Here is a 13689-nt window from a genome sequence, read left to right as displayed (position 1 = left end):
TGTTTTATTGGTGGCATAAGTTAACTCATTTACGCCACATCAGGACTGAAAGTTTATTATTTTCAATTTATTACATATTGTTCATTTAAAGTTGCAATGTCTATTGGATAGTATAGTACATTGTTATTCATTTTATTGCTATTTTTTTATGATTGAATAGTATCTTGAATAATTGCTACATGTAGTAAACAACGTAAACATATATATATATATATATTCTTTAAAGTCTCAAACTTAATAGCTTTTCCATGCATTGCACGGGTTAGCGGCTAGTTATATGTATAAATTTGCTCCAGACTCCTCTGCTAATTAAATATCACAACTGAGAACCCAACAATAAAATTTCTAAAATGCCTACAACAATCATCAATCATCAATACTAATTAAATCAAGTTATGAACAAAATTTATTTATAAATTCGGCACAAACATTGTTGATGATGTGGTAGGTGGCATAGAAGATGATGATAAATGTGGATGACATTGTTTTTGTTGGAATCTCAAAGTCCACAGAAAACAGCTTTAGTGGCTGTGGACTAGACATCCCGATGTGAGTTAGAATCGGACAGGGGCAGAGATTGGTTAAGTTTGTAGAATTTAAGGATGGTGAGTTAATCTATTCATGGTGAGCATCCACATCAGTGGATGTACAACTTTACAAAATACAAAAAGTAACAAATTTTACACATTTTGCCCAAAAATCTTCCACATCAGTCAAACCAAAGTTTTTTAAATATCCAAAGTTGCTACAATAACCGTGTATATTTAATTACACGGTTACTATTCATTTGCATTTTATATTTTATTATTTTTTCTCTCTCCACAGATCTGATCTCCCCCTCCCTCTCTCTCTCTCTCTTTCTCTCTCTCGTCACTTTCCCTTCACTCTCTTCTCTATTTACCTCATCAGACATGCTCTCTTCTAAACACAAAATCTTCACACATACCCCTCATCAAATACTTCAGCTACAAAAATCTGTCCCTCCAAACACAAAATTCCCACACAATCTCAACATCAAATACTTCACCTACACAAACCCATATTCAAGACCCGCACAATCTAGGTTTTTTCTCTTATTTGGCTTCAACCTTGGTGGACTTTTGTGGGTTTGTTGGAATTGATGTTCAAGCTTGGGGAATTTTGTGGGTTTGTTGGAATTGATGATAGAATGCGTGGATTTTGTTTTGGTATTGATTTGAGCCTCTGCCTTTGACAGGGTTTGGTTGATTGGGAAGGTAAATTAAGGAAGATTGATTAAGGGAACTGGGAAGATAGAGAGAGAGAGAGAGAGAGAGAGAGAGATATATATATATATATATATATGAATTGAGAGAATGATAAAGAAGAAGAAGAAGAAGAAGACGACGAAGACAAAAGGGAAAGTGTTCAAATAAAGAAGGGAGGAGAAGAAAGCAAAAGACGAAAAAAGAAAGAAGAAGAATGAGAAAAAGAAAGGGAAAGTGTTCAGAGAAAATATAGTTGGCGTGTGTGTTAAAGTTAGTAGGCCATGGGTAGGTGTGAAATAATAAAAAAATGTGAGAAAAACATTATTTAAATAAAAGAAGGTGTAGAATAGACAAACTGATGTAGGTGTTTTGTAAAAGTAGGTGTGAAAAATAAAAAAAAAGTACGTTTTTTTTTGCAAAATAGACAAAAATTTTACATCCACTGATACAGATGTTCTTAGCCTCTAGGAACTTCAATTATCTCAACAAACTCTTTTATAACAATAGTCTCAACTAATTTTGTAGTCTTTTTTCAGATTTTATGTATTCAATGCATAGCTTATCATAGGCTTCCTGAATGGTCAACTTCTTGAGTACTTTATAATCAGAAGAATCCTTAGTATTACTAGAATTCTTCACAATCACCTCATCAATTGTGGCAATAAAAGCCATATACTTACAACATTCATCTTCATACTCATTAGAAAGGTCACTCTCAGTATCACTCAACATAGCATCCAACACTTTACCTTTTGATTTCTTGGTCTTTTCTTTTATAAAGTAGTTTAGGCACTCTATCCTCATGACCAAATCCCTACAGTCATGGCACTAGATGAGGGGTTTCTCACTCTTACCCTTTCTAAAGGATTTAGATTTCCTAAGAGCTTTGTTTTTATCCTTTTCCTTTATTGGAGAAGCTTTCTAATCTTCTTAGCTATGAAAGTTAAGTCCTCATCCTCATCCTCATCTTCAAAGTCATCACTCTCTTCTTCTATAGCCTTAAGAGCCATGTTCCAACTCTTGCCACCTTTTCCTATTTTACCTAATCTCATCTCATAGGTTTAAAGATTCCCTACAAGCTTAGTCAAAGGAATTATATTAATGTCCTTTGCTTCTTCAATGATAATGCTCTTAGCATGGAATCTTTTAAGTAGGATTTTCCTAACAATTTTGGTTTCTGCTATAGATACTCCAAGATTAAAGGTAGAGTTCACAATATCCTTGAGTTTAGCATAGAACTCATCAAAGGTCTCATCCTCTTCCATCCTTATTTCTTAAATCTTAACAGTCTTTACTACCTAAGTACCTTCATAGGTGGTCTCGAGTATGGTCCATGCTTCCTTAGCAATTTCAATGGATGATATTTTCATGAACTCCTCATTAGCCACACCAATATAGGGAGCATTCAAAGCCCTACTATTGAAATTTGCCTTTTTGATCTTCTCATCGTCCCAAGTAATAGGCGATTCACTTGGTTTCTTCCAATCAACTTTAATAGCCAACCAAACTTTCTCATCAAGAGCTTGTAAAAAAAGCTTTTATTCGAACCTTCTAGTATGCATAGTTAATACCATCAAACAATGGGGGAATCAAAAGAGATTATCCATGATCCATGAAAACGGGGTCAAGGATCACACTTAGAAAACCAATCCAATCAAAATGAACCTGCTCTGATACCACTTGTTGGAAAATTTAGAATCCGGTTGATAGAATTAACAAGTTTTATAGCCAAGTTGTTTATTAGATCTATGATGAATAATCCTTGGTTAAACAAACAAACATCAATATCATGCACAGTGAAATAGTAAATAAGACAAAATATGATGACCTAGAAAAACCAATGAAACAAACTAGTTTTAAAGTAAAAAACCTGGGGGGAAACCTTCTTAAGAAGCAATCCATTATAGTAAAAAGAAGTTTTAAGATCTAGTACAAACCCTTTGTCCATAAACTCTATAATCTTAGTAGATGAACTTATATCAAAACCTTTCTACTGCTTTAAAACCTCTAAACTCTCCAATATATGAACACTCCACCCACAATTACAATTGGAATCTCCAATTTACTTCAAGAACTTAATTGAAGGTTTCTTCACAGCAACAAATCTGTGGTGGTTGCTATGACTTTAGCTTCTTCACTAATAAAATCTTTAGATCTACTTCGAAACGCTTTGGTATGGTGGAATAGAGAAAACTTGGTTATGTACCCTAGCCGCATAAATAGAGTGTTTCTATCTCATGAAAAATCCTTCTAATATATGGCTTATAATGTCCTTTAAGTACCAATTCAAACAGATCTTAATTTGGGCTTCAAACGAATAAGTTATGGGCTTTTTTGTGTTGTTGATTTTTGCAGGTCTGCGAAGCTCGATGTATCTAGGTAGTATCGAGATAGCTATTGAGGAGGCAGTAGTTTTTAAGCATGTATTGAGCTTCTATCGAGAGGTATCGAGGTATGTTAGGTTCTAAAAGTTTTAAACAATTGACAAATTGTGAGCACAAACTTGTCTAAATATAGATTCCTAAGTCTATAGTATGATTAGACAATGCTCAAGCTACTGTAAGTTAGAATAAAAGAACGAGGAAGCTGCAGGTTAAGGAATTCGAAATATGTAGGTTCAGGAATTCGAAATATGCAGGTTCGATCAATCGAGACGGTGGTTCGATCAATCAAGATGTGTTTTTACAGAATTTAATTAAAGCCCATTAAGTGATTAAGGATTTATATCTAATTCTCCTAGTATTTAAAGGAAACCTTAAGATATGTTTTTTTAAGAGAGAGAAGAGGGCATCTTGTGCCTCCTATTGTAGATCTAGAGCTTCTATACCCAAAGCTCCTTAAAATCATTAACCAACAATATTCTTTGATGATACTTAAGACTTGGTGTTGTAGAAGTTGTTGCCCATCACAAGACATCACAGTTGATTAAAACCTTTGAGTGGAGATCTCAAAGTCACAAGCTGAAGTGGTTATGTGCAATGGATTCATAATAGAGGAGTTTGTGAATTTGGAGCTGCATGTGGTCATGTGAGTAAGTACTATATGAGGTAACATTAGATTTAGGGTTAAGTCTATTTAAAAAACTTTCATTCTATTAGTGAATTGTTTCCTTGTAGATTGTTTAAGTCAAATCCTTCCTAGGTTTTTTGTTTTAAAACTAGACTATTTTACTGGTTTTCCTAGGTCATCATATCGTTGTGTTCTTTACTTTTCCCCTATGCATGATATGATTAATTATTGTTTAACCTAGATCTGCTTAAATGACCTAAGTAACAACTTGGCTATTAAATTAGGTTAAACAAACTGTGTTTTCTAGGGGTCTAAATCTAAAAAGGTACATGCTGAAAATGCTCTTTTCTTGAGCTTTTCTTGAGCAAACTTTGCACCTTCAAATTGGTCTTCAATTACAATTTTAAGATATATCAAAACTCAATAAAAGACATATTATTTGGCATGGTTTGACAATACCAAAACACATGACCCTAAAAAATACAAATTTACATTTGTAAAACATTTTTAATTATTTGATTTTTAAACCTTTTTTTTAATTTTTTTATTTTTTTTTATACAAGATAGAATTTTATTCTAGTCTAATCTAAGTGTATATGTGTGTGAAGCTCCCTCTTGGAGAATTGAACCCCGGCCCTTGCCCCTCACACTCCAGAAGCACTTACGGTTGTTATTTTAAATGAAGAGGGATGTAACTCCTACCATTTATGAATTTCATAGTAATTGTCAAATTTTTAATCTAAACACATGGTCAAATGTTTGTTCAAAAAATATTATCCTCTGTCAATTTAACCTATTCCTTAACACAAACTTAACATTTCAATTTATAGAAATGCAATTAAAGAAAAATTTTTATTTTTTAAATTTAAAAATCGAAACGATCAAAGAATTGGAAAAAGGATCGTTGTTCAATTTTTTGTGGTTTTTAGCAAACAGATTCCAAGTTTAGTTCTTGATTCAATTGGTTGAACCAACCTGTCCAGTCTGATTTTTAAAATAGTGGATAAAACCTTTTGTACTATTTTCAGTGGAGGTTATTATTCCTATACTGAATAGGACTCTTAGGAATGAAAGAATTTAATTATTTAATAATTATTTTAATACTCCTATTTACTTGTCTGGTAAAACATTCCTTTAATAAATGAGATCTCACAAATGAGATTTTTAATTTTTAAAATAGGAAATAAAGGAACGTTAAATCTCAAACTCAGGACTACCTATTGTGATCCCATTTTAAAATTTTATTTATCCCCAAAATTAATAAGATGATGAATTTAAGAATTTAAGAATTATTATAAGAATTAATATTGAAAAGTAAAATAATAATAATAATAAATTAATAAGTAAATTAAATGTCCATTCAAAAATTTTCACAAAGAAGCTAACAATTTTATCATATTTTGAAGATACATCTTTTAGTTCTATCAAATAGCTTTTGTATAAAAAAATTTCCCAGATTCATTTTTTTAACGATTTTTTCCTTAAGATATGACAGTGATGCCTTAAGATAGATCAATAAAAGAAAAACAAAGTTTAGCTAAAAAATTGGTTATAGTCTAAGGTTATAACTTTACTTAATAAAATAAGAGAAATGTTATGTCCACAACATTTTCACAACAAATGCTATGTGGTAGGTTGTTATGTGTTGTTATTGGTAAGGTAGAAAAGTAATTTCAGTGGTAGGTTCAAATTAGAACCAATAACAACTAATCACTTATGATTTGTTGTGAAAATGTTGCGGACGTTGCACATCTCATAAAATAAATGATGATGTGTGAAAATCAGTAGACTGAATGCTCCAAGCTTCAAAGACAGTTGGATGACCTGAAAAGAAAGAAAGAGACTATCAAAGGTGACCGAGGTGAATTGGCCAAGGACTCTCTGATGGTTAAGTCAAATTTCTCTCTAGGACTCAAATATGGTAAGTGGATGAATAGTTGAACACACATTGATTTGGTGAGATTGGGTCCATTTTATAGAGAATTTGAGAGTTTGAAAATAAAGAATATATGCAAAGTCTAGAAATTTATTTATTTTTTGGTGGTAGAATACGTCATTTGCTAGAAATTCTCATATTTCTTTAATCACTTTTTTTTTTCTTTTCCTTTTTTTAATTATCTGGAAAAGCCCTTTTTTTGTCCTTTTGATTATAGAGCTAAAATTGGAAATGTCAACGTTCCAACTTCTAAGGTCCAGCACTCACGTTTTTAATAACGGTAATATATAATGACTGGTTGCTTGCTTCCCACTCTTCGAATGGACCATATACGCCACGCCCTTAACGTGTGGTCTGACTCTCACGTTTTGAGTAAAAATAAATAATAAATAATAAAGTAAAAGTAACAGCCAATTTAGGCTCTACTTATTTTTTTGAAATTAAAATTTTTTTCTGAAAGTGTTATAAATAAATAAAGATAAAAATTAATTGAAATAGTATTGTGAGACTTATAAATAATATTAAAAATACAATGAGACTCATAAATAATGTCAAAAATAAATTAAATAATAAAATAAACTAGTTTAGTAAGGGTCTGTTTAAGGTTTGCTTATTTTACTGAAACTAAAATTTTTTTATTAAAAATACTGTAAATAAAAGTAAAAATTAACTAAAATAGTACGACTTAAAAATCATACCAAAAATGCAATAAAACTCATAATTAATGTAAAAAATAAACTAGTTTTTTTTACGCTCTGTTTGTTTTAGCATTAACGTTTTTTGAAAAATGGTTAATTTTCCAAAGAGCATTTTTTAGAAAACTATTTCATTTTCCAGTGTTTGGTAATGAGCTTAAGAATGTTTTCTGGTGTTTGGTATGCAATTTTTTAAAAATATTTCTTGTATAATTTAAAACATGTATATTATGTAAACTAACTAATGTAATCATTATAAATAAAAAACTAAGAATGAATTTGGTTTTCATACTAAAGTTTTGACAATAGATACAATCAAAATTAATTAGTTGTCAAATTTTCATGATTTCTACCACTCATCTTGCTTATTTATATAGACAGTAATGTACATATACACACACACATACACACATATATCAACCATTTGTTTATATATATATATATATATATATAAATTTGACAGTGGAATATATTTTCAATAACTTTTAATTGTCTACTCTTTTTGTTGGTATACTAACTGTCTACTACGGTCAACCAAAAGTCTTCAATATTACTCTAAATTATATATTTGCATAATGTACTGTATAATATATTATCACTTCATGGTATCTGCCAACAAAAAAAGTATTTGCCAACAACTGCAATTCTCCTAAACAATTATTATTCATTATATAACAATATTATTAGTCCATGGTAAAGATTGTCCCATGTAAAAGCAATTTAGAGCAATGGGGGTGCTATGTTTGAAATTTTCATCTTTTACTTCATTCATTCTTTTTTTTTTTTTTTTTTTTTTGCACTTTATGTATGAAAAAGAAGTAATTTCTGCCTAGAATCCATCAAACCGAAAATTTCTTAGAGAAAAAAAAAATCGAGCTTGAAATTCAAATTAAAGCAAAGAATTGAGATTTTGGTAGAGAAGAATGAAATAATTACCACTGCAAATTTGTTCTCCTTTCCAAGTTGGAGCTATTAACCGATCAGTGAAGGAAAAAAAAAAAAAATCTAATCAGAGAATTGTGTTATAGAGAGGAAGAGAAACATGAAGAAAAGAGAGAAGAGTGACAATTAGAGAGAGAGATTTATGGGAAGAGGAGAGACCAGAGTTAGTGACAGTGAGGGTGTGAGGAGAGAAAAAGCAAAGGGAATAGAGAAAAAGTGAGAAAACTTACCATGAGAGAGAGAAGCCGCCAAAAAATTATGTTTCCCACGGTTATAGATGAAAGTAATATTTATAGAAGATGCAATGCGTGAGAGAGAGATTGTTTTCCAAAAAAAAAATTTTGGAAAATAACTTATAGAAAATAAGTCTTATTTTTATTAGGGTTTTCCGTTGACCAAAGATAGTTTTCCATTGACCAGGTTTTTTTTTGTGCTACCAAATATTAGAAAATGTGGAAAACTATCTTTATAGAAAGTTTTCCAATAAAATAAACAGAGCGTAAATACGAAGTCAAACGTACGTTGAAGTGGTAAAAAATTGAACGTTAAAATTTATTTTATTCAAGGGCGTAGATTAAAAGTGAGTCTGCCACTAGCTATATTGACATGTCCAATCAAATGTGTGACTAAGTTCCGTACCTTAGTGCAGCTTGAATTGCATGGTCGTCAATTGAATGTGCCTTTTTGACATTATCTTTAAACTTTTGGTCCGTCTTGACTGCCTCCAACTGGCAACGGTCAACATATCTCACCTCTAATTGTCAAACCCCACCGTGCAACAACTATGATTCTCTATAAAAACCCTCCATCCATTATATTAGCTATTCCATACATAAGACCAAAGTCATAAACAAACCCATATATACCAAAAGTATTGCTTTATTTGCTAGTGAAAAAAAACCTTTTGAATCATCCAGGTTTTTCATTGTTTTTTTCTCTGATTTTCTTTCAAGGATTTGTAATGTCGGGCTGCAATAGAGAGCCAGTAAAGGTTGTGATCATCAACACCCATTATGTGGAAACTGATGCTATGAGCTTCAAATCTGTTGTGCAAAAGCTGACTGGTAAAGATTCAACGGTAGCAGAAGGGAAAGAGAAAGACAGCAAGATTTTGAAAGAAAGGATGGAGAGGATGGAGGCAAAAACTTGGTCCGGCTCCGGTGGTAATAAGGCGGCTTTGATGAAGAATTTATCGTTCAAGGAGTTTGATAAATTGCTTAGAGAGATGCCACCAATGTATGAGCTATGGGAATGATCAGTTCAAAAGTGTATATTGTGTATGTTTGATATCTTTTATTCTTTTTTTTTTTTTTTGAGAAGATATTTATTCATTGTTTGCTCTATAATACAATTGAAGTTTCTAAACGAATTTATGCTTCTTATGAAAACCTCTTGAGGTTGGGTGTGAATCTACACTAGTGGTCTTTCTAGAATGGATACCTATACTTCAATTCTCTTAAAATGAATGACATTAATAGAACCCCATATATGTCTAAAATAAAAAGAAGTGAATGACCATTGAAATCTTTCTTAGTCTTTTACTCTCATGTGCTACTTACACTTGTATATATGATTTTTGTTGGTATAAATTGTTGGAGTATGTGTGTTTCAAACTTTTAAACTATGCTTATGTCCTACATTGGTTAGAGATGAGTTCTCATGTATGTTTATAAAACATTGCACCACTTAAGTGATAGCTTGAAAAACAATAGACTAAGGGTTAGAGTTGGGCTTGGGTTGGACTTAAGCTTGTTTCTATCTCTCTTGGGCCTCATTTCCTTCTCCCTTTCTTTTCATTTTAGCCAAATTTGGTTCTGCCCGTTGGGCATTAAACAACAGCTCGTTGGGGCATTTATTGTGTTGCCTGTTGGCTTGCACAGTGATCGTTGCAGCCCTAAGCCCTCACATTAGTTGGTTTATAAAACCCTCTCTTCCTCTATTTATTTAGTTCAGTTTTTCTTCAGCTATACAGCCCCTCTTCCCTCTATTTTGCTCTGTTTTTTCTGCTCATCTCCACTGAAAATTTCAGCGTCAATTTTTAGTTTTAAGGAAAGGCAAATTAAGGTTGTTTTTAGTTTTTCTTGCTTGAGTGTGTGATCAACTTGAAGAAATTGTTCTAGTCTAATCTTGGGGGGTTGTTCGACCAAGAGAGATATTCACATCGAGTTCTACTCCGAGTGGCACGAATCAACCTTTAAAGACAACGCATTTTGCGTGGTTCTATAGTTTGTGAGATCTTTCTAACTCTATCTATTTATTTTTGTCATTGCTAATTTTTTAGGGTTTGTATTGTTGAATCAAAACTTGTTTGTTTAGCCATATTTTTCAAGAATTTTAAAGGTTGATATTTGTGTTTTAAAAAATTAAGAAACAAGTTGTTGATTCTCTTAAGGTCATTTCGGAAATTACAAAGATTGAGTCTTTTGATGGAAATAATTTTAAACATTGGAAAGAAAGGGTTTTGCCCATCTTGGAATTTACCGAAATTAACTGGGCTCTTTATGAGCTTAAACCCGAAGAAGATCCTAAAAATATAGCAAAGTGGAAAAAAACAAATCAATTGTGTGTTCATACTATTAAGTATGGTTTATCTAACAAATTGTTTGATAATTATTGTTATTTTACTTGTGCTACAGATTTATGGGATGAATTTAATGGTTGTTATGGGTTTGAGGATGAGGGTACTAAAAAATTTGCTACGGCTAAATTTATGTCTTTTCAAATGGTTGAGGAAAAAAGTGTTTCTAGCCAAATTGAAGATTTTCAAAAATTAATATCCAACCTAGCTAAAGAAGGTGATGTTTTACCCGAGAGGTTTGTGGCTCATGGCCTAGTGTTTAAGTTGCCAAACTCTTGGAAAGAGTATAAACACCGGTATAGCCACCATAGAACCTATTTGAATCTTCAACAAACTATCGTTGATATTCAAATTGAAGAAACAAATAGGATGTCAGAAAAGATTTCTAGAGTTAAGGAATTTACTTCCAAGGCTAATGTTGTAGAAGGAGGACCCTCTAGACCTCCACAACATAATAAGAAATATGATTTCAAGGGAAAAGGAAAATTTCATAATAAAAATGGCCCAAATCCTTAAATCCAAAAGAAAAAGGGTAATTGTTTTATTTGTGGCAAGGTAGGTCATTATGCGGCAACATGTAGGGCGAGGGGTAACTTCAACAACAATAAAAACAACGACAAAGACTCTACATCAAATAAGGCAAATGTGGTGCAAACCGAAGAGATCATTGTGGTCGTGGTGTGTGAGGCACACTTGGTGACAAAAGTGAAGGGATGAGTAGTTGACTCGGCTTGCACAATACATATTGGTGCATTCAAAAAGGAGTTTAGTTCCTACACTCCTATGGCGGAAGGCACCAAATGTGTCTATGTTGGGGACAATAGGTCCGTGCCGGTGAGTGGTAAAGGGAATGTACTCTTGAAGCTAACTTCCGGTAAAACTCTTTCACTCAATAATGTTCTTCATGTACCTCACTTTCAACACAATCTCATTTCGGTACATTTGCTTGGTAAGGCCGGTATTAAAGTTCTATTTGATGGTGACATAGTTACTTTAACTAAGAATGAAGTCTTTGTTGGTAAAGACTATGATGATGAAGGTCTCTTTGTACTTAATGTTGATCAAGTTATTAATGAAAAATGTTCATCTTCTTGTACTTACTTAGTTGATTTCATTGATGTTTGGCATGGTAGACTTGGACATGTTAATCTTGGCTATATAAAGAAAATGAAAGAATGTGGAATTATTAACTCACTAAGTAAAGCTAATATGGACAAATGTGAAATTTGTGCCGAAACTAAAATCACCAAGAAACCTTGTAAATCCATAACAAAAGAAACCGAGCTTCTTGGATTGGTATATAGTGACTTGAGTGATTTAAAACACATTATGACTAGAGATGGTAAAAGATTTTATGTGATCTTTGTTGATGACCACTCTAGATTCACTAAACTTTATTTACTAAGAACCAAAGATGAAGCTTTGGAAATGTTTATAAAGTATAAAAGTGAAGTTGAGAACCAAAAGAATAAAATGATGAAAAGACTTAGAACCGATAGAGGTGGTGAATATGAGTCTAATCCTTTTAAGGAATTTTGTGAACAAAATGGCATAATACATGAGGTAACTCCACCTTATTCACCGGAATCTAATGGAATAGCTGAAATTAAAAATATAACTCTTAAAGAGATGATGAATGCTATGCTTGTTAGTTTTTGGGCTATCTTCCAACATGTGGGGGGAGGCCATTCTTTTGGCTTGCCATATTCAAAATAAGGTACCTCATAAGAAAATTGGTAAAACTCCTTATGAACTTTAGGAAGGGTGTAAGCCTAACTTGGAATACCTCAAAGTGTGGGGGTGCTTGGCTAAGGTCATGCTAATTGAGCCTAAAAGGAGAAAGCTTGGTTCTAGAACATGTGATTATGTGTTTATTGGAATTGCTTGCAATAATTCATGCTATAGATTTCTTGTCATCAAAAGTGATATATTAGAATCATACACTATTATTGAATTCGAAAATGCCATATTCTTTGAGCATGTGTTTCATTTGAAAAATAAGGAAAAGTATAGCATAATTCTATTGAAATTACTAATGACTTTGTTGATGATGTGCAAGAAATAAGAAGGAGCAAGCGAGCTAGGAAGGAAAAGGATTACGGTAACGATTTCCTTGCCTATGTCGTTGAAGATGAACCTGTAAGTTACTATGATGCAATTAAATCTATAGATGCACCTTTTTGGTTGGAATCAATTAATAATGAATTAGAATCTATTATGTCTAATCATACTTGGGAATTAATTGAGCTTCCACCCAAGGTTAAACCTATTAGATGCAAATGGATGTTTAAAAGGAAATTAAAACCGGATGGTACAATTGATAAGTTTAAAGCTTGCTTAGTAGCCAAGGGCTATAAGCAAAAACATAATGTGTATTATTTTGATATTTATTCTCCGGTTACTAGAATTGCATCTATTAGAATTTTATTTGCCATTGCTTCTATTTACAAACTTGTAGTACATCAAATGGATGTTAAAATTGCTTTTCTAAATGGTGATTTAGAATAAGAGATTTATATGGAGCAACCCGAGAGTTATGTAGTTCTTGGACAAGAACATAAAGTTTGTAAGTTGGTTAAATCTTTATATGGTTTAAAACAAGCACCTAAACAATGACATGAAAAATTTGATAATGTTATGCTTACACATGGGTATGTGATCAATGGTGTTGATAAATGCATATATAGCAAGTTTATTAATAATGAAGATGTTATTATATGTTTATATGTTGATGACTTGCTTATATTTGTAACTAGCCTTAATGTTGTGCATGATGCTAAACACTTTCTTGCCTCTAATTTTGAAATGAAAGATTTGGATAAGGTAAATATAATCTTGGGCATGAAGATTCTTAGGGATAATGATTGCATTACACTATCACAATATCACTATGTAGAGAAAATTCTTAAAAAGTTTGAACACTTTGATATGTCACCTATGTCTACTCATTTTGACTCAAAGGTACACTTGTTTAAAAATCATGGTGATAGTGTTTCACAAGATAAATATGCACAAATCATTGGTAGTTTGATGTTTTTGACAAACTGTACTCGCCCTGATATTGCATATGCTGTTGGAAGATTGAGTAGATATACTCATAATCCTAGTATTGAACATTGGGATGCAATATCTAGATTGTTGAGATATTTAAAGGGTACTTTTGATTATAGTTTGTCATATTGTGGTTATCTTGCTATATTAGAAGGATATTGTGATGCTAATTGGATTTCTGATACAGATGAGGTAAAACCCACTAGTGGATATGTGTTCACACTAGCCAGAGGGGCTGTCTCTTAGAAATCA

At 32.1% G+C, this 13689-nt stretch overlaps 1 protein-coding gene across 1 annotated transcript; it reads left to right on the top strand.

Annotated features, from left to right (window-relative positions):
• Positions 1 to 8653: 8653 nt before the first annotated feature.
• Positions 8654 to 9081, top strand: LOC115983882 (VQ motif-containing protein 1). Its single transcript, XM_031106735.1, has one exon. The coding sequence runs from the start codon at positions 8770 to 8772 to the stop codon at positions 9061 to 9063; it is 294 nt and encodes a 97-aa protein (XP_030962595.1). The 5' UTR covers positions 8654 to 8769; the 3' UTR covers positions 9064 to 9081.
• Positions 9082 to 13689: the final 4608 nt, after the last annotated feature.

The sequence above is a fragment of the Quercus lobata genome, chromosome 4, assembly GCF_001633185.2.
Source record: "Quercus lobata isolate SW786 chromosome 4, ValleyOak3.0 Primary Assembly, whole genome shotgun sequence".
Taxonomy (NCBI): Eukaryota; Viridiplantae; Streptophyta; class Magnoliopsida; order Fagales; family Fagaceae; genus Quercus; species Quercus lobata.
This window is presented reverse-complemented; position numbering and strand designations above follow the sequence as displayed.